Source organism: Xylocopa sonorina, chromosome 1 (assembly GCF_050948175.1).
Source record: "Xylocopa sonorina isolate GNS202 chromosome 1, iyXylSono1_principal, whole genome shotgun sequence".
Taxonomy (NCBI): Eukaryota; Metazoa; Arthropoda; class Insecta; order Hymenoptera; family Apidae; genus Xylocopa; species Xylocopa sonorina.
Genome location: NC_135193.1, coordinates 19475979 through 19493548, shown reverse-complemented (window position 1 = coordinate 19493548; position 17570 = coordinate 19475979). Strand labels below are relative to the sequence as shown.

Below are 17570 nucleotides of genomic sequence, written 5' to 3'. Positions count from 1 at the left end.
TATACCGTGTACTTATTTACTGTTTGCACGATTATGTTATTTTTATATAATATTAAAGATTTGTTCGCATAATTGCGTTACATTCGTTGTCGTATTAGTCGTAATTATTATTAAAAGTGATCAGTCAACAAAATTTACTATAAAGTAAATGAAATAGTATATTTTTCCATTTAAATATATATTTTAGAATCGCAATATATTGTATTATTACCCTATGATCATTTTTTTATCAATTCTCCCGGCTAAATTTTGAACTAGTTCATAGTTCTGGTGCCTGCTGACGAAAGCAAAGGAGCGCCACCGTCTCTTGTGGTAGAAAACTACGCAAAGATGGGTCGTATGCACGCACCAGGGTAAAGTTAATTAAAATCTAATATAATACGCTGATATTAATTATTTTAAAGAAGTTGTTCATACCATATTTTGCATTTGCCATTACTATTACAATATAAATATCTGAATGTTTTGTATTTTAAGTTGTCAAGACAGCGTCTCTTTGGAGGCCATGTGTTCCTTATTTAGAGTATTAATAATTGTAAATTCTAACATATTTCTTCAATTTCAATATATATTTCTATTGAATTTGGTGTAGTTTTAACTTCAGAATCGTGGAGAGCTTCTTGTTTCGACAAATTTGTTATAAATCTTGTTTGCTCCTGAACACAACCTCAAATTTTCTGTTTCAATTATGTATAAAGATGACATGTATTTATATGTATAGAAAATAAGTTATGTAATATTAGACTCGAAATATTAAATGGAATTTTAATAAGCAGTTTTAATAAAGAAAGTTTATGATATTACAGAAAGGGTATATCCCAATCAGCGTTGCCGTATAGACGCAGCGTTCCGACATGGCTGAAACTCACACCAGAGGACTGTAAAGAATTAATTTACAAGCTAGCTAAGAAGGGACATACTCCATCTCAGATTGGTAACTTTTTCTTTTGAGTTGATCCAATACTTTGAAATGTACTTGTATTTCAAGCAAACTAATTAAGGTTCATTGCTTTATCATTGTTCCTTGATAGTAGTTTGCGATATTAAAAACACATGGTGATTTTTGAAGTGATTATGATATTTTATCTTCTCATCATAGGTATCACCAACACCTGATGCTTCATGTGTGCTTTATTTGGTTAAATTTATTATTATTTGAAATATAACAGACACATGTATACCAGTGATACTTAAAGTAATTGAAAATTTTAGGTGTGATCCTTCGAGATTCGCATGGAGTAGCACAAGTACGTTTCCGGACCGGAAATAAGATTCTCAGGATTGTCAAGAGTATGGGTCTTGCGCCTGATTTGCCAGAAGACCTTTACTACTTAATCAAAAAGGCAGTCGCGATCCGAAAACATTTGGAAAGAAATCGCAAAGACAAAGACAGCAAATTCAGATTAATTCTCGTAGAATCTAGGATTCATCGACTTGCCCGGTATTACAAATCGAAGGGAACTCTTCCAGCAAATTGGAAGTATGAAAGCTCCACTGCTAGTGCTCTTGTTGCTTAATTATTTTCACGTATTTCTTAACAAATAAAAAATTTAAATACAAATGCTTAGTAATGTGTTGATTTAATCCTTTCATTCTACTATGTTTAGTTACAGTTACGCGTTAAGTGATTAATGTTTATTATAAGCGCCCCTTGAATGTATTCGTATCGAATATATCGTTTTTAAAGTGCTGTTAAGCAACAATTTCATTCTCTTTTACATATTAAATGTAGTTCACTTTGTTCGTGTACAAAAGTACTTGAATCCATCGCTTCCGTTGTCCCAATTCTGACGTCAGGCCCGTGTAGTGCGAAAAGGGACTTACGACGGGACCAATACCGCGCATGCGTAGCTTTCGTCCTCGACTTCTCTCGAGGACGGCGCATGCGTTCACCAAGATGGCGGCTAAGTTCTCGCTGTTCAGTGGGCAAGGCTCTTTCAAAGCTGCGCCATATTAAAAAACTTCGAAATACCCTTTCAATTTTTCAGTCCGGCACAAAATTGTAACTTCCCTTGAAAAACTTTCCGTCTGTTTCGTCAATTTCGAACGGAGTGAGATCAAGGGACTACGCGCGTGAATTCGACGGTTTCAGGAAGTGAATTATGGGTAACGGAGAAGACGCGAGTGCCTTTGACGTTTGCGAACCATATTGAAAGGCATTTGGAGAAGTTTCGTTGCCAAAGGAAGGTATGCTGATTAACAAAATGCAAAGACATATCGTAAAAGAGCTTTAAGAGAAACTTTCAGCTTTCTTCTAACTAGCTTTTAAACATCGACGTCCGCTGGCATGTGCTATCGTTCCAGTGATTTAAATGCTGGTCATCCGATGATGTTCCGCTTTTTTTTTTCTTTTTTCAAGTTAACTAACAAAATCACGATTACACGTGAGATCTATTATTAGATCCGACTATTGTCGCGTTCGAAATTAATTAGCGCGATTTGAAATTTTGAAAATTTGAATATAAATGAGTTCAGAAGATTTTAAAATATTTATTAGATACACGAAGATTATATATATAGCATATGGAATTTGTTGGTTGATGCGCGTGGACGTCTTTGTCGTTATAACACTTTTCTTTTAAAAAAACTTGCTTCTTTACTTTGTTAATATAAATAAATGCTTTCATCTTAATATAGTCGGTAAAAGCCGAACATTTTTATCAGTGCTACGCTGACATTTCCTGAAATTACTACTGTTAAACGTAAAAATAAAAAATTATAAGAGGTTATAGTTAAGTAATACCCGTAACACACTGATATATGTAAAACTTAGGATGATTTTAGTATTTTTGAAGTATAATCCAGTAATATTTCTTTCTATTCGAAGGTTTTAGATTATACGGCCATTAACAAAAGTGAAAGTCCGCTAGTATCGGAGAAATATTTTCGTAACAACAATAATACTAATAGTAACAGTAAGCGTCACCGACAAGTCGATAGATAATAATAATAATAATACTAGTAATACGAGGCAGATTAACGCAACAGCAACAAGACAAACTACATACAGCAATTGAAAAGCAAACGTAATCCAACAAACTCAATTCATGTCTATCCCTACAAAAATAATATATTAAGAAAGTCACATAAAATCTCTCAGTGTAGACGTATCGCAGTAAATATCATATACATTTCTGTTTTAAGAAACAAGAAACAGGAAAGGGTGATTTTCATGTTTTCGCAAGCTTCGTACGAGGGATATTCGTGAAGGGAGATTTCAACGACGGCGACACGTTAATAGGCGATGCTGCGGGAGAATATATACGTATTATACGTATGCATATACATATATATCCATATATATGTACACGCACTCTGTTGAAACGTGCATGAAGTTAAAGGAACACGCATCTCGTATTCGATTCATGCACGCCTTAAGGCACGAACGGGCGTTCGCTCCTTTAAGCAGTACGGAAAAACCGACATCGGCCAATACATTCTAAAAATGCTCAAAACCTCTCGCGAGCCGACACGCGACGCGGGTCTAGAGACGTTGCAGCGGCTGCATAGCCGATGCATACCCGGCCGATTGTATACCCGCTTGCAAAACGCAACGCGAATTTATAAATACTTTTATCGGGTATATTCGACGCGTGTCTTTTTTCCTATATACCTCGCGTTCCGCTGCGAGCCACGTAGCGGAATGCCGCGTCACGAAAATGGAACGCGCACTACGCGGAAATATTTACGTTCTTCTTTTTTATGAACGGGCAGCACTGTCCTCTGCCTCATTTTCACTCGCCTCGCGATGGTTTTCATTTATAGTTGGCCTGGCGGAATGCACGTAGACTATCGCGATTAACGGTATGCCTTCGTAGCGGGTACGAAAGTGTATCGACACACTATCGTATTTATTTCATCAGTTGCATACTGATTAGTAGATTGCGGACGTTTATGCAAATTCAGATTTTTATAAACGCAGACGTGCCTTTAGAGAGATTGAATGGAACGGAAAATAATATAGAACGTAATTATTTATTAGTAAAATTAATTTTTTCTTTTAATACTTTCAATTCTTTTTATGATAATTGAAAATAATCTCGAATCGAATGTCCAAGATTCTGCTATTGCTGGTTATTGAATTTCCCTTTTCGTCTTCGCATCGACGACTAGATTAGCCTCGATTTGACATGGAAATTAAGCACACGAACTATCTTCAATTGTCTAGAAGGTTATTCGGTGAATGAAGTGAATTATATCTCTCCCAAGACATTTTCACAGTCTCATTTTGCGTACACGTATCGAGGACAATTCGTGCGGATGAAAAGTTTCCAAGATAATTGCTATGCATTATGCGGCATATAATGAAATTGTTCATAGTTGCAGAAACACGGAAAATTGCTATGCTTGCACAGTCACCAGCATATGGTGATTAAAAGTAACAGAGAGATCCAGTTGTTTGCAATTACAGGATATTTCATTCAATTTTGTTATCGTCAGCTTAATCGAACGATAAGTAGAAAAAAGAATAATATTCCACGCGCTATATTCGCTTTTCATATAAACCGGGGTATTTCGTTTCCCGATACGAATGCGTTAACTGCAAAACTTGGTACCAACTGATTAATTCGTTAGTCATATACACCTAATCGTGTATAATGTTTATGTATACACTAAAGAATTAATTAATTGCATTTAATAATCACGTGCAACGATCGAAGGTGCTAGAATTGTTCCAATATGTTTGCAGTTTTATCTCTTCCACGCGGCTGTCCAAATTAGTAAGCTTCTATAGATATAACTTGGACATACAAGATAATTGATTTTCGAACAAGAAACGTAGAGACGTATTTAAATACCAGTGACCCGCATTCTTTAGCCAGGAGAAGAACAACTTTCATTGGGGAAATACGAACGTATACAAATGAACCGAATGAAATGTGAAAGTGCAAAGAATCTAATACGACCATAGTTTTCCTATGACCAAATACCGCTACGTAATATCTCCTACTTGTTTCACCAGTGTTTTCCTTCGGAAATGCCAGAGTCGAAGGTCATGCTAAAATGTAAATGTTAACGAACTTATTATTGATCTGATAGGATAAAATGTGCGACGAGTTCGTTTAACCATTGAAAAGAAGAAAACCAGTCGGGCGCGTGTCGAAGGTATTCGCCATGGAAAAGGGGTTTCGATCTCGCATAGAATTTCCCTGAAACTCCTTGGCTTTCACTTCTCTCCAAAGAATCCGAAGGCTGAGCGCCGGCAGACTCGTACCAACTGCCCCCTTCACCAGCTGCAATACGTTTAGAAAATTGTTCATATACACCACTCGTGGGCCGTCTTCCACTCCCCACCATCCAGCGGTCCCAAGAAGGTGAAGAGACCTTTGACGCTGCCTTTGCTACCAATTTAATCACGATTACAGTCGAACTTCCCCGCGTTCCTCGAAATCTAATGACTCAGATATGACTAAAAAAACGTACGATTTTTCGCAACGCACGGTGACCCCGTTTACGTGCCGTTTGGACGAATCCGAGCTACGCGAGAAAGTGTAAATTGCTTCTTTTCATCTTGTCGGACGTATCGAGTGGTTCCTGCGAGCTGCAAATTCGGCTTCCTTCTCTCGTCTCTCGGCTTCTGAAACGAAGTTTTACCTGTGTTAAATACGTGTGAATATTTAATCAGCATAGCGGAAGTTAATACGTTACAGAGGATCGAGTTAACGCGTCGAAGCAAATAGAAATAAGAATTTGTTAATGTGACGATACTTAAAAGTAATTTTACTTCGAGTTGGCTGCGCTTAAAATATAGATCGATACTAAGACGGTCAGAAAGTGGTGTAATAAGCTCGCGCGATTATTATCGTTCCGTTCTCTGCCTTAGATGATCGATTAATCAGCAGGATGAACACCGAATTCCTTTAATGACATTTATCGAAAATCAGATGCACGATTGTGCGGTCATCGTGCTCGTTACGTCGCGCGCAACTATTGCATAGTGAAAGTTATCGGTTGCTCGTGCTTACCCTTAAAAATGAAATTATTGCTCGATAGCCATCTTTACGTAACAACCTGATAACTTTCGAATAAAAAGTACGAATCCTCGTTGTGACCTCTTCTCGTCCTCATCGTTAATCGCGCCTACGCCTGAAACAGAAATACCAGTTCGATTATCGCGTGAATTATACGGACCGGTTATACTTGGATGGGACGAGTAAAAATAGAATGAACCTTCTTGCGCAGATCGAGAAAAAGTCTTTCGGTAAAAAATGGTATCGAGACGGAAGATCCTGTCTCGATCGAGGGACAACCTCGTCGAAACACAGTACGAGGATCAAGACGAAGAGGATGTATGGTATAATCTCGATAAACTGTACAAGGTAAAAATCTGATAACGTCAATATACGAAGCGAGGTGAGGTGAAAATTAATTGGTATTTCGTTTCAGGATCACATTCAAGAGGTACTGGATAAATGGAACCAAATCGACGATGAAATTTGGGCCAAGGTAATTGTCTTCGAAAGGAATCGAAGGGTGGCTAAAGCGTACGCCAGAGCACCTGTCCTCACGATAAATGGATCCAACGATGGGTTCGATGGTTTCAGGTAAACGCGCTGCAAAGAATGAGATTTTAGTACTCTTGAGAAGTTTGAACGTTATTAGAATATTTTGTATCGTTCGTGAAATCTAGGATAGGATTGTGCGGTTTCGAAAATCCTATGAGAGACCCGAAAACGGAAGAGGCGAAGAAGCACATAAATCAAGGTGTAAAAATTAAGATGGACGAGCAGGGAAATATACTAATAAAAAGGCTATGTAAAAATAATGTTTACATAAAGCCGACCAGTCAGGAAGACAACGCAATTGGAGCAGAAATTGCACGGAATTCCCAAGGAGCGTTAGAACACGAGAAACCGGGGAAAGTAAGTGTTCTATCAGTTTATTTTACTCTAATTCCTCGGTCGGCCGTTAATCTTTTATTTCATTTCACCTGTGCAAATAATGTACACGTACGATAAACACGATCGGTTCTCTTCCTCGTCTTATAACGTTCATTCTATTACCTTTCTTTTTCTATCGATTATTAGGTGTTTGACATGAACAAATTTCAAACAAATCTTTCTCGAGAAACTCGAAGAGCGTATCCAGACAGAAGAAGACTCGAAATGCAATGCTTGAGCGCGATCGTTTTCGTCAGAACCGAGCCAGATCTTCTTCAATGCCCCGTTTGGGTTCTCATTGTAAATGTTGTCGGTCTGGACATGTTAAAGTCCAAATTACCACCAGGTGCGATACTAAAATATACAATATTTATTATTTATTTATATATATATAAAGGTCGACGATGGTCATAAAATTCTGTTAAAATTGTTTACCGATATACAAGTTATGAATGAATCAGTTCTAGCGTTGCAAAGGCCGGTGGATATTAAAAATCGACCTAGGATACCGATCCCAGATGAAGATCCGTATAGTATAGCAGGAGTCTCGTCTTCGATCGGAGTTTCTGAATCATTTCCACAGGATCGAGATTCCCGAGAACAGATTTATGCTCAATCGACGAGTGGTAGACCAAGAAGAGCTGAAAGACCACCGAAACTGCCACCACGAGAGAATCTTTACGGCCATGACATACCTAAAGTAATTGTATAATTCTATTATTGATTTTTAATTCGAACAGTTACTTGTTAACGTAATTACGTATAAAATGATAATAATATTTAATAACATTTTTATGTTGATTTCAGCCTGATTATGACGACATAGAGGATGACTATGCTAGAAAACCTGTCATAACAAACGAAGACAAGAGAAGTAGAAACGACGACAAAAAGAAATACGGTAACTATTTACGTAATAAGATGTTTAACCATTTGTAGGGTATATTTTTAATAAATTACCTCAATAACTGTGCAGAATAAACATTATGCACCGTTTCTTTCATAGACGATCCGTATTATTGCGGATTGCGAGCTCGTGTTCCTAACTTCGTGAAGATGGCGAAAAATAGTAAAGTTGGAACAAGAGGATACGCCAGACCTCTTCCTAACCAAACACCTACATACGCTGCCACGGGATATGCTAGTAGTCAGTCCTCTCAAATTTATGGCCATTTACCTGGAAATCGACCGCCTATTATGTATCACGCACGAAGCTTCGAAAGTGGACTTGGTATTGCAACATATTTTTGCGAAAATTTGTTAAGACGATCTTAGAGAAAAGATTTTACAACTTGAACGCCACGCGAATGCCTCTATTCTCCCTGTACCATACCGTTAGCCATCTTCTCATCTTTGCATAGTAATAAATTCTAAAAGCCATAAACACATCGTTAGCGAATTCTACCTAAAATGGGCTCTCCTCATTTCTGCCTCTGAGTTTCAATTTAAAGTCGAAAGTTTCACACCCCAATGTGTTAGCATATTAAAAGATAATAAATTACCCCATTGCATTGCAGATTCAGATGGTAGAAACGAGTCACCATATAATCATATATATGGAAGGGTTCCCATACCAACCAGAGGTGTAATTCCTCCTACAGCTAAGGCTATGTATATTGGAGAATGGGATTAAAGATAAATAAAATTAACAAAAAGGAAATTAGCATGTAAACAAGTGAACTGTGTAAGTTTGGCAAGTAAACTAGGGGATATCACCAAATGAAAATATACAACAGAAGATAAGAAGATGTAACGAAACATAAATAATGCTAGTTAAAAAGAAAGTTATGCGTAACAAGAAGAAATGTGCGTCGATTAAGAATAATAAAGACTATGCACAAGAAGAATTAGAAATAAAACGAACTAAGATGAGAGTGAAGAAATAATAATAATTAAGAAAGGAAGAGAACTAATCTTCCGTTTGTACCTATAAACTGTATATTGTTAATGTACTACTTGAAATACTCAAATTTTTATTGCAATAAAAATGTAGAACAACGCGTACTTTTATTTTCAAACCTTTGAGAAATATAAAGTTACCGGTGTAAAATATAGTCTGATTTGTATATCGTTGAAAGATTTGTACATAATATTAAAAAAGATGCTATCTTTGTCTTTCCTAACAAAGCTAATATTAGATATTAATTTAAAAAATTAATTTACTTATAACTTTTCTTAATTATTTTATTTGCTTGGTAGTCCATCCATTACATCGTTAATTTTTTCTCCAGGAATTTTCGACTTCAATAAATTTATTGCATAGTCAATAACAGTCTTTTCGTTTATCCTTAAAATTTTGATAATCTCATCTACTGAAGAAATCTTTGCTACTTCAATCCAATATCCTTCAAGATATTTTAACAATTCTTCCATCGTTTCTTCGGAATCTTCTTCTTCTTCTTTCATTGCTGAAAATATTCACATATGTTTAAAAATGTTTCTTTCAGAAATACGTATTAAGCAATCCGAATACTCGCCTGTGTGAATGCTGTTTATTATTTTTAAAATTGTCGCATCTATATCAGCAGTAGAATCTGCTCTTAAAAGTCCTTTCCATCGGAAGTCGAGAATCATCTCCGCGCATCTATGGACGCAAGAAGCCTTAGTTTCATCTAACGGATAAAGATTCCATGGAACAATAAAACTCGTTAAAATTCTTCGGGGAATTTCTACTGTTCTGGTTAAATTATCTTCTTGCAGAATTTCTTGATGAACTTGATGTCCCTTTCGCAGATTAGAAAATAACTCTAACCAATCCTCAAGATATTTTAAAGTGGAAGGTGAGTAATGATCTTCATCTTGAGGAAGAACTTCTTCAAAGGATTCTAGCATTCCTGTAAGTAATAAAATTTCCTTGTCTACATGCAGTACTAAATATTTATTTTAGAAAAATGAATTGTATAATTTCTTTTGTATATATTGAAACAAATATATGTTGAAACTTGATACCTGGTAAAAAACTAGATGATTCAAACAGTTCATCCAATAATGTTTTTCCAAATGGAAGATCTATTTCCACCGAAGAGCGTAAAAAACTTGTTGTTGCAATCAGAAGTTCCTCTGCAATAATTTGTATATTTCATAGTCAACAACAAACAAAGATTTCGGCTATTATATGATTTGTAATACCTACCATTTGTGGAACTTTTCAAAATGAAAGGGACTACCTCCCTCAAAAAAGTTGAATTCCTTAAATTAATTCTCCATTTTGAGTCTGGATTGGTTTGAATGTTCCAAAGTGCAGAACGTAGAAGTCGAAGTATCTGCACTAATGTGGCAGAATCTTCAGAAGAAAGGTGTCGAAGAATCGTTTCAAGAAGTTCTTCTTTCTCTCCCAATACATCGAGCACAGATGGCACGCAAGCCATATTTCCAATTATCCCCAAAATTATTTCCTATAAATTTTATAGAAGTATTAAGACATTATTAAATAGAAGTTATTAAAATGTAGAGACAATTTTTTAATTATCATTCCATATGAATCGCAAAAGATTTTGTGAAATTTAAAAATAAAGGATTAGAAGCCCTTATAGTCCAAAAATCATGAAACTCAGAAAATATCTTCTGAAATATTTATTGAATTAATAAAATACAGATCCAAGAGATAGAATGATTTTAAAATAAATCGTACCATTAATCTTGGCTCTTCTGAAGAATTCAAAGCGAACTCTGCAATTTGAAAAAAGTCATGGTCCACAAGAAACTGGACAATATCTAACTCTGTGGTCATATCCCATAAAGTGCACAAGTCACTTTCCAGTTTTTCATTCCAGCCATCTTCGTGAACCTTTAGAATATTTAATTTATTTATATTTGTTCATACGTATATATATATATATGTACTGTCATTGAATTATTTCAATCGTGATCATGCATAAACACAACCTAAAAAAGATCTTTTTAACAAAATATGATCTATCAAATACCAAAGAAAAGATCAGATGTTCACGTAAACTTGAAACATATTCAATTTGCAATACTTAAAGCCTTATATTACCTTTGATATTGAAAGTAAAATATTGATTATCCATTTGCTACTGTAAAGTGTATCTCCTATAGTATCCCCTTTCAATTTCTCAATTTCACTTTCGTCCACTTCTTGAGCTTCTAATACCACATTTGGCTCCTCCACTTTGTTACTCTCAGGTTCTTGAATCTCACTCATTCCTTTTGCTCAAAAATTTACTACTTGCTCTAAAGTATCTTTAATAAATTAATACTGATTCTCTAGGTTGTTGTTTTAAGTTGGCAACGATTTAAACAGAGATATGTTTAGAGAAATAACAATTGATCTCAAATTATTCACTAACTTCTGGATTCGAACTTGGCACAGCTGATTATTATAAACGTAGGTAACCTAACCTTTCTCAACATTTGCTGCTACCTCCGCTACAGCATTTTTTCGTTTTGTTACTCGTAGCATGCTTACATTTTTTTTTATTTCTACCAACACCATTTCTTATTTCATTATTTCCAAATAATATATTTTGAGTAATTATGTATAATATTTTTATTATATTTCACAACAGGTTACTGCAAATTTTAACTGTAAATTCAAAAACGCAACAAAGCAATTCGAGATCGAGTTCGATACATATCGATTATTGAGAATAGATATTTCAAATTTCAAATTTAAGTATCGAATTTGAAAAGATAATAAGAAAGGCGACCGTAAATTATACTTTAAAGGATTATTGCAAGAAATGCGTGTAATGCTTTTGATTTCAACGTTCTGTGAATTAAGATATGTCAGAAACTGTTTACATTTCACGAGTTGCATAAAGATTGTTTATTTAAGTATAACTTTAAAAAGTATATACATTTTAATGGTGTTCCTAGTCTTTCTTATCTATTTCTTCACGTATTAACTTTGCTAATGTTGAAAGCGCCTGAAAATTGAAAGTTTACAAGCAAATATATATTGTTTAAGCATAGTAAAATCGTTTTAGGTGAATTGAAGTTGGAGAAGATCCAGACCTTATCGATTTCTTCCGGTGTCGCGTAACTATAGCAAAGTCTGAGATGCACGTCAGGTTTCGAACGATCATAATTAAAAACATGACCAGGAAGAAGGAAAATCTTTTGCGAAATACATTTTTTGCTTGCCAATTCCATTACGTCTTTCATTTTGTTTATACGTATCCAAATAAACATTCCAGCTTTCGGAACGTTCCATTCAGCCAATCCTGTAAAACTCAATTCCTTTTAATCTATAATAATTTCAATAAACAATACCTTAGTTCTCATCAAAAATGACATCTTTGAACCATTAAAGTACCGATAATACCTGTGAGATGTTTTTCAATTAAAGATAACATGATATCTCGCCTTTCACGATAAAAGTTTTGAACATCGTTGAAGTGCTGCTCTATCCTTTCTAAACCCCACCTATCCAAAAATTTGAATAGTAACATCTACAAAAGTGACAAAACAAGTTAATCAGTGACATCATATAAATAACAGCAAGTGTCTAAGAACTGTTGAATTACTTGTGACAAGGAAGAGGCATGCATACTTGTCGTCTCCACGTGTGTAGTTAATCTTCGAATAATTTCCTTGTGGGCTGTAACAACACCCAATCGAAGACCAGCGCTAAGAATTTTACTAAAAGAATCCAAACGTATCACGCGTCCACTGGAATCTAACTCGAGGAACGTCGTTGGTTTCTTATCAACGAAATGAAGGAAGCAATAGGGATCATCCTCGAGGATCAAGAAGTTGTACATTTCAGCTAATTCGTATATTCTTCTTCTTCGAGATTCTGTTAAAACCGTTCCTGTTGGATTCGCACCCGTTGGATTCACGTAGAGCAGCTGGAACGAAACGGAAATAGCATTCGTGTGTAAACAATTTCTTTCGTGACTTACTTTTGGTACCGGTTTACCATCGCGAATTCTTTTCTCGCAAGTTTTCATGATATTTTCTGGAATTATACCATCCTGATCTTGCGCAATATCTATGAATTCTGGTACCAGTGGTGCAAGCTTAAAGATACATTTAAATTAATACTATGTTAACGCAATTTGTATGAAATAGGCATTGAAAACTTTCTAACTGCATTCAAAATTCCTTCGTAGGCTGGTACTTGAACCATTACAGGATCTCCAGATTCTAGAACCATATCGAAAACCTTGCTGCAAGCCTCCATTGAACCAGACGTGATGAGTACGTCCCAGTGACTCTGCATTGGTTTGTGCCAGTATTCTTGAAACTGTCGCATCTTTTCCAATAGCGGCATGTATCTTAATTGAAAATAATGAATCGATTTAGTGTCAAGTTAATTGCATTAATTTATAGCGAACTTTTAAGAATTTAAGGTAATTACCCCTGAGAAGGACCGTACTGAAGAGACCAAGCTAGCTCTTCCCCCGATAATGTGACCTTAGTGCCACCTTTATACGTCACAACGATCTCTTCGAACGGAAACATTTTCGCATTTGGCATTCCAGCCGCTAAACTTATTCCTCCTTTAGTTTTCAAAAATTGCTTTGCTGCGTTGCATGAATAAGTTCAGATTAGCTTAAAAAGTAAACAACACGAGACATCGGTATTTAAGATCACAATTACGATATCCTCTTACCCAAGTCACGAAGCATACTCGGTTTCCGTTTATTTGTAATATTCGTAAAAAATCTGGAGTAGTTCATTATTACTTAACAATCTCTATGTCACTATCTGCTTTTAATTTCGTCGATTATGTTAAACAATAACCAGTTTCCTAAATTTGATCGGTTAAAAATTTAGTAGCCTGGACGTATAGTTATAGTTACGTAGAAATTGCGACGATTAATCCTGTTCAAACTTGATCGTCTATGTATATCCTTAAAATACTTAATTAGAATTTGACGTCACTTCAGTGTATAATCGATTATTGCGACTAAACGCCCGGAAAGCTTTTGAAAGACTGATTTCGCTCGACTACGATTTGAACGTTAATTTCCTTGTTATCGGTATTACGCGGGTTATCACTGTACATATTAAGACATAACATTGCACTGAAGAGCTTATAAACGCCAACATTGTGTACATCATTAAATCATTCTTATTCACTGAATTTTTAAAAAGCTGACTACAAATGATTGGGCAATAGGCAATTCTTTGAAATAAACGCGAATAAATAAATAAGTGCTACATTCTCCTTCTCACGCGTTCTTCTCTTTTCCTTTGGGTGAAGGGAAAACATATTTGATATATTTGGTAACAGCGACGTTGACATAAAATTTATCAGAGAAAAAAAGCATCTTATAAACAATATTCTTATATTTAACATTTTAATACATTCTTATTATATAACGAAGTGCTTATTGGTAATTGGCAGAAGCATAAATGCATAATAGGCGGAATTGCTTTTATCAAGCAATTGTACTTACTCATATGATTTTGGAAATAGTAATACAATTTTCATATTTTCGTTACAATTTTTCTTCTTTCTTCGCCATTTTCACTATTTTAGGACACACAAAATCAAGAAGTTATTTATTTCATTCTAATTCTAAAGTATTCGAAAAATTTAGCTTTGATTTAGACTTACATTTCTATTTCTTCGCGTATCAACTTTGCTAATATCGAGAGGGCCTGAAAATTAAAAGTCACAATGAAATTTATAAAAAAAATATATGTATATAAATGTATGTTACTTACGCATATTTTGCGTAATATGATAAATAGGAATGATAACAATAAAAGATGAAGAATGTATATCGAGGTTGAAACTAAAAATTACTTCAAAATCATAAAATAATATATACGAATTTTGGATAACTTGAATCGGAAGAAAATACAGACCTTGTCGATTTCTTCCGGTGTCGCGTAACTATAACAAAGTCTGAGATGCACGTCGGGCTTTGAGTTGTCATAATTAAACGCATGACCAGGAAGAAGGAAAACTCCTTGTGAAAGGCACTTCTTGTCTGCCAATTGCATCACATCCTTCAGTCCCTTTATATTTAACCAAACAAACATTCCCCCTTTTGGAACATTCCATTCAGCCAATCCTACAAAATTAAATAGCTATCAATCTATAAAAATAGCGACAGAAATTACTTCAATCTTTGTAATATTTTTGAACCACCGAAGCTGAAGATACCTGTAAGGTGTTTTTCAAGTAAAGATAACATGATATCTCGCCTCTCACGATAAAAGTTTTGAACATTGTTGAAGTGCTGCTCTATCCTTTCTACACCCCACGTGTCCAGAAATTTAAATAGTAACATCTACAAAAGTAATAAAGTAGGTGATCATCGATATAGTAAAAATATTTATCTAAGCGAATTCTTACGATATTTGACAAATTCAGCAAATGTATAAAAACTTGTTGCATTACTTGTGATAGGGAAGAGGCGTGCATGCTTGTCGTTTCCATATGCCTAGCTATCTTTTGAATGATTTCCTTGTGCGCCGTAACGACACCTAATCGAAGACCAGGGCTAAGGATTTTACTAAAAGAATCTAACCGAATTACACGACCAGTGTAATCCAATTCAAGGAATGTCATGGGCTTGTTATCAACGAAATGAAGAAAACAGTAGGGATCATCCTCGAGGATCAAGAAGTTGTATATTTCAGACAATTCGTATATTCTTCTTCTTCGAGATTCTGTTAAAACCGTTCCTGTTGGGTTCGCACCCGTTGGATTCACGTAGAGCAGCTGAAGTGAAATGGAAATAGTATATCAAGCATAAAATATGTGTGCAAACAATTTTTTTTGTAACTCACTTTTGGTATCGGTTTGCCACTGCAAATTCTTTCCTCGCAAACATTTTCGATGTTTTCTGGAATTATACCACTCTGATCTTGCGCAATGTCTATGAATTCTGGTAACAGTGGCGCGAGCTTGAAGAAAATACGTTTAAAAGTGTATTTAAATTGAAATCACACTTACTTAATTTGTATGAACGTCTATCGGAAAGTTTCTAACCGCATTCAAAATTCCTTCGTAGGCTGGTACTTGAACCATTACAGGATCCCCAATATCTATGACCATATCGAAAACCTTGCTGCAAGCCTCCATCGATCCAGACGTGAAGAGCACGTCCCAGTGTTTCTGTACTGGTCTGTGCCAGTGTTCTTGAAGCTGTCGCATTTTTTCCAACAGCGGCATGTATCTTAATTTTAAAAAATGAATCAATTTAGCGTCGAGTTGATCGTATTAATGTATAGCGAATTTAAAAGAATTTTACAGAATTACCCTTGAGTAGGACCATATTGAAGAGACCAAGCTAGCTCTTCCCCCGATAATGTAATCTTAGTGCCACCTTTATACGTCACAACGATCTCTTCGAACGGGAACATTTTCGCATTTGGCATTCCGGTCGCTAAACTTATCGCATCTTTAGCTTTCAAAAATTGGCTCGCTGCATTGTACGAATAAATTCAGATTAGTATTATTCACTATGCTCGAAATGTTCAAAGTACACAACATATTGTAAGTATAATTGAAAGAAAATCATGACACAGTAAATATTGAAGATCATTGTTAATTCTTCTTACTGAGGTCGCGGAAAATACTCGGTTTCCGTCTGTTCGCAATGCTCGTTAAAAATCTTGTGTAGTTCATTGTTCTAATGATCCCCAGTCACTTTGAATTTCAATTCGGTTAATAACCCGTTGTTTAAGCTCGACCAATTTGGCAGTCAACAGTTTGTATAATTCTTCATTTATATTCTCAATTGGTCAACTTTGAAACTTCTATGTATAATTGAATTGGCATCTGTATAGTTGATCTGTAAGGTAGTGGACTACGAATGCGCCCTGCTGGTTTTTGAAAGACTGATCTCACTTCAATGCTGTATTGATACATCGAATTGCAATTGAAGCAGTAATTTCCTTGAGTAATGTCACAGGTTATCGTTATATAATGTTTTGCTAATAATAGACACTGATTCTAATTATGAACATTACACCGTATTTCGTATTTTTTCTTCTTTTTCCTCGGAGGAAGAAAATATATTTAATAAACAACAACGATATTAAAAGAAAGGAATTTGTTAGTAAATCTACGCATCGGGTAATGTTTAAAAAATATAAAAAAATGTTCTCACTGTAAAATCCTCCTTAATAGTAATATATATATATATAGACTCTATGGAAGAGTATTTACATTGAATAAAAGATTGCATGGTTTTTGATCGAATGAAATAATTTCCGTTGGAAATTAAAATGGAAATCAGTCCTGTTTTTAAATACATCAATAGTAATTGCGAGGGCAATTTCTGACACCACTGGTAACAGGAAAGAAAATTTACAAAAGGAAGGCGTGATGAGAAAAAGATGATAGTAGGAAACAGTGAAAGTTTTATTGTTCGTACATCAGGAAAGATTTTTGTTCGAAACATTACGAAAGAATGTGATAGAGCTTTTTTCGCGATCATGATCGTTATCCTAATCACTCTTTTCCTTTTCTCTTACGCTCGCTTTCACGTGACCTGCTTTCACGTTTTCTACATTATCTTACAATTACTTTGCTGCATTTGGTTTTTCTTTTTTATTTGTGCTGTCTCGCCTGATCATCATTAAACGCTATCGTTATATAATTATTCTCTGCTAAGCAAATCGTTCCCTCCTTCTTTTATTCATCGCGTTAAATAACTTTGTTCCTGTGTTATAATTACAATGACAAAGATAATCACGATCATGATTACGATTGTCATCACTATAACTATGTTTGCTGAGCCAAAATCATGTCACTTA

The 17570-nt window shown here is 35.2% G+C and overlaps 5 protein-coding genes across 6 annotated transcripts; 2 read left to right on the top strand and 3 right to left on the bottom strand.

The window, feature by feature from the left end:
• The first annotated feature begins 271 nt into the window (after positions 1-271).
• Positions 272-1555, top strand: Rps13 (ribosomal protein S13). Its single transcript, XM_076899309.1, has 3 exons — positions 272-353; positions 807-934; positions 1213-1555. The coding sequence occupies exons 1-3, from the start codon at positions 331-333 to the stop codon at positions 1515-1517; spliced, it is 456 nt and encodes a 151-aa protein (XP_076755424.1). The 5' UTR covers positions 272-330; the 3' UTR covers positions 1518-1555.
• Positions 1556-1893: 338 nt separating this feature from the next.
• Positions 1894-8879, top strand: Exp (expansion). Its single transcript, XM_076892662.1, has 9 exons — positions 1894-2187; positions 6184-6320; positions 6388-6545; positions 6632-6863; positions 7029-7227; positions 7343-7581; positions 7689-7782; positions 7888-8112; positions 8399-8879. The coding sequence occupies exons 2-9, from the start codon at positions 6210-6212 to the stop codon at positions 8512-8514; spliced, it is 1374 nt and encodes a 457-aa protein (XP_076748777.1). The 5' UTR covers positions 1894-2187; positions 6184-6209; the 3' UTR covers positions 8515-8879.
• A 172-nt stretch (positions 8880-9051) lies between these two features.
• On the bottom strand, positions 9052-11442 carry LOC143422200 (protein saal1). Its single transcript, XM_076892674.1, has 6 exons — positions 10879-11442; positions 10513-10668; positions 10015-10276; positions 9831-9941; positions 9359-9715; positions 9052-9289 (listed from the first exon to the last, which is right to left on the bottom strand). Exons 1-6 carry the CDS (start codon positions 11044-11046, stop codon positions 9066-9068), a joined length of 1278 nt encoding a protein of 425 aa, XP_076748789.1. The 5' UTR covers positions 11047-11442; the 3' UTR covers positions 9052-9065.
• A 219-nt stretch (positions 11443-11661) lies between these two features.
• On the bottom strand, positions 11662-13570 carry LOC143423031 (kynurenine/alpha-aminoadipate aminotransferase, mitochondrial-like). 2 transcript variants are annotated; one of them, XM_076894077.1, is made up of 8 exons: positions 13462-13570; positions 13207-13372; positions 12937-13123; positions 12749-12865; positions 12371-12694; positions 12169-12295; positions 11859-12067; positions 11662-11770 (listed from the first exon to the last, which is right to left on the bottom strand). In XM_076894077.1, the coding sequence occupies exons 1-8, from the start codon at positions 13526-13528 to the stop codon at positions 11717-11719; spliced, it is 1251 nt and encodes a 416-aa protein (XP_076750192.1). In that variant the 5' UTR covers positions 13529-13570; the 3' UTR covers positions 11662-11716. The 2 variants fall into 2 exon arrangements, with proteins under 2 accessions (XP_076750192.1, XP_076750202.1); XM_076894087.1 differs by lacking the exon at positions 11662-11770 and having other exon boundaries at positions 11925-12083.
• Positions 13571-14325: 755 nt separating this feature from the next.
• Positions 14326-16437, bottom strand: LOC143427735 (kynurenine/alpha-aminoadipate aminotransferase, mitochondrial). Its single transcript, XM_076902187.1, has 10 exons — positions 16371-16437; positions 16069-16234; positions 15799-15985; positions 15597-15713; positions 15205-15528; positions 14968-15094; positions 14644-14875; positions 14523-14593; positions 14413-14456; positions 14326-14367 (listed from the first exon to the last, which is right to left on the bottom strand). Exons 1-10 carry the CDS (start codon positions 16435-16437, stop codon positions 14326-14328), a joined length of 1377 nt encoding a protein of 458 aa, XP_076758302.1.
• Between the last annotated feature and the right edge of the window lie 1133 nt (positions 16438-17570).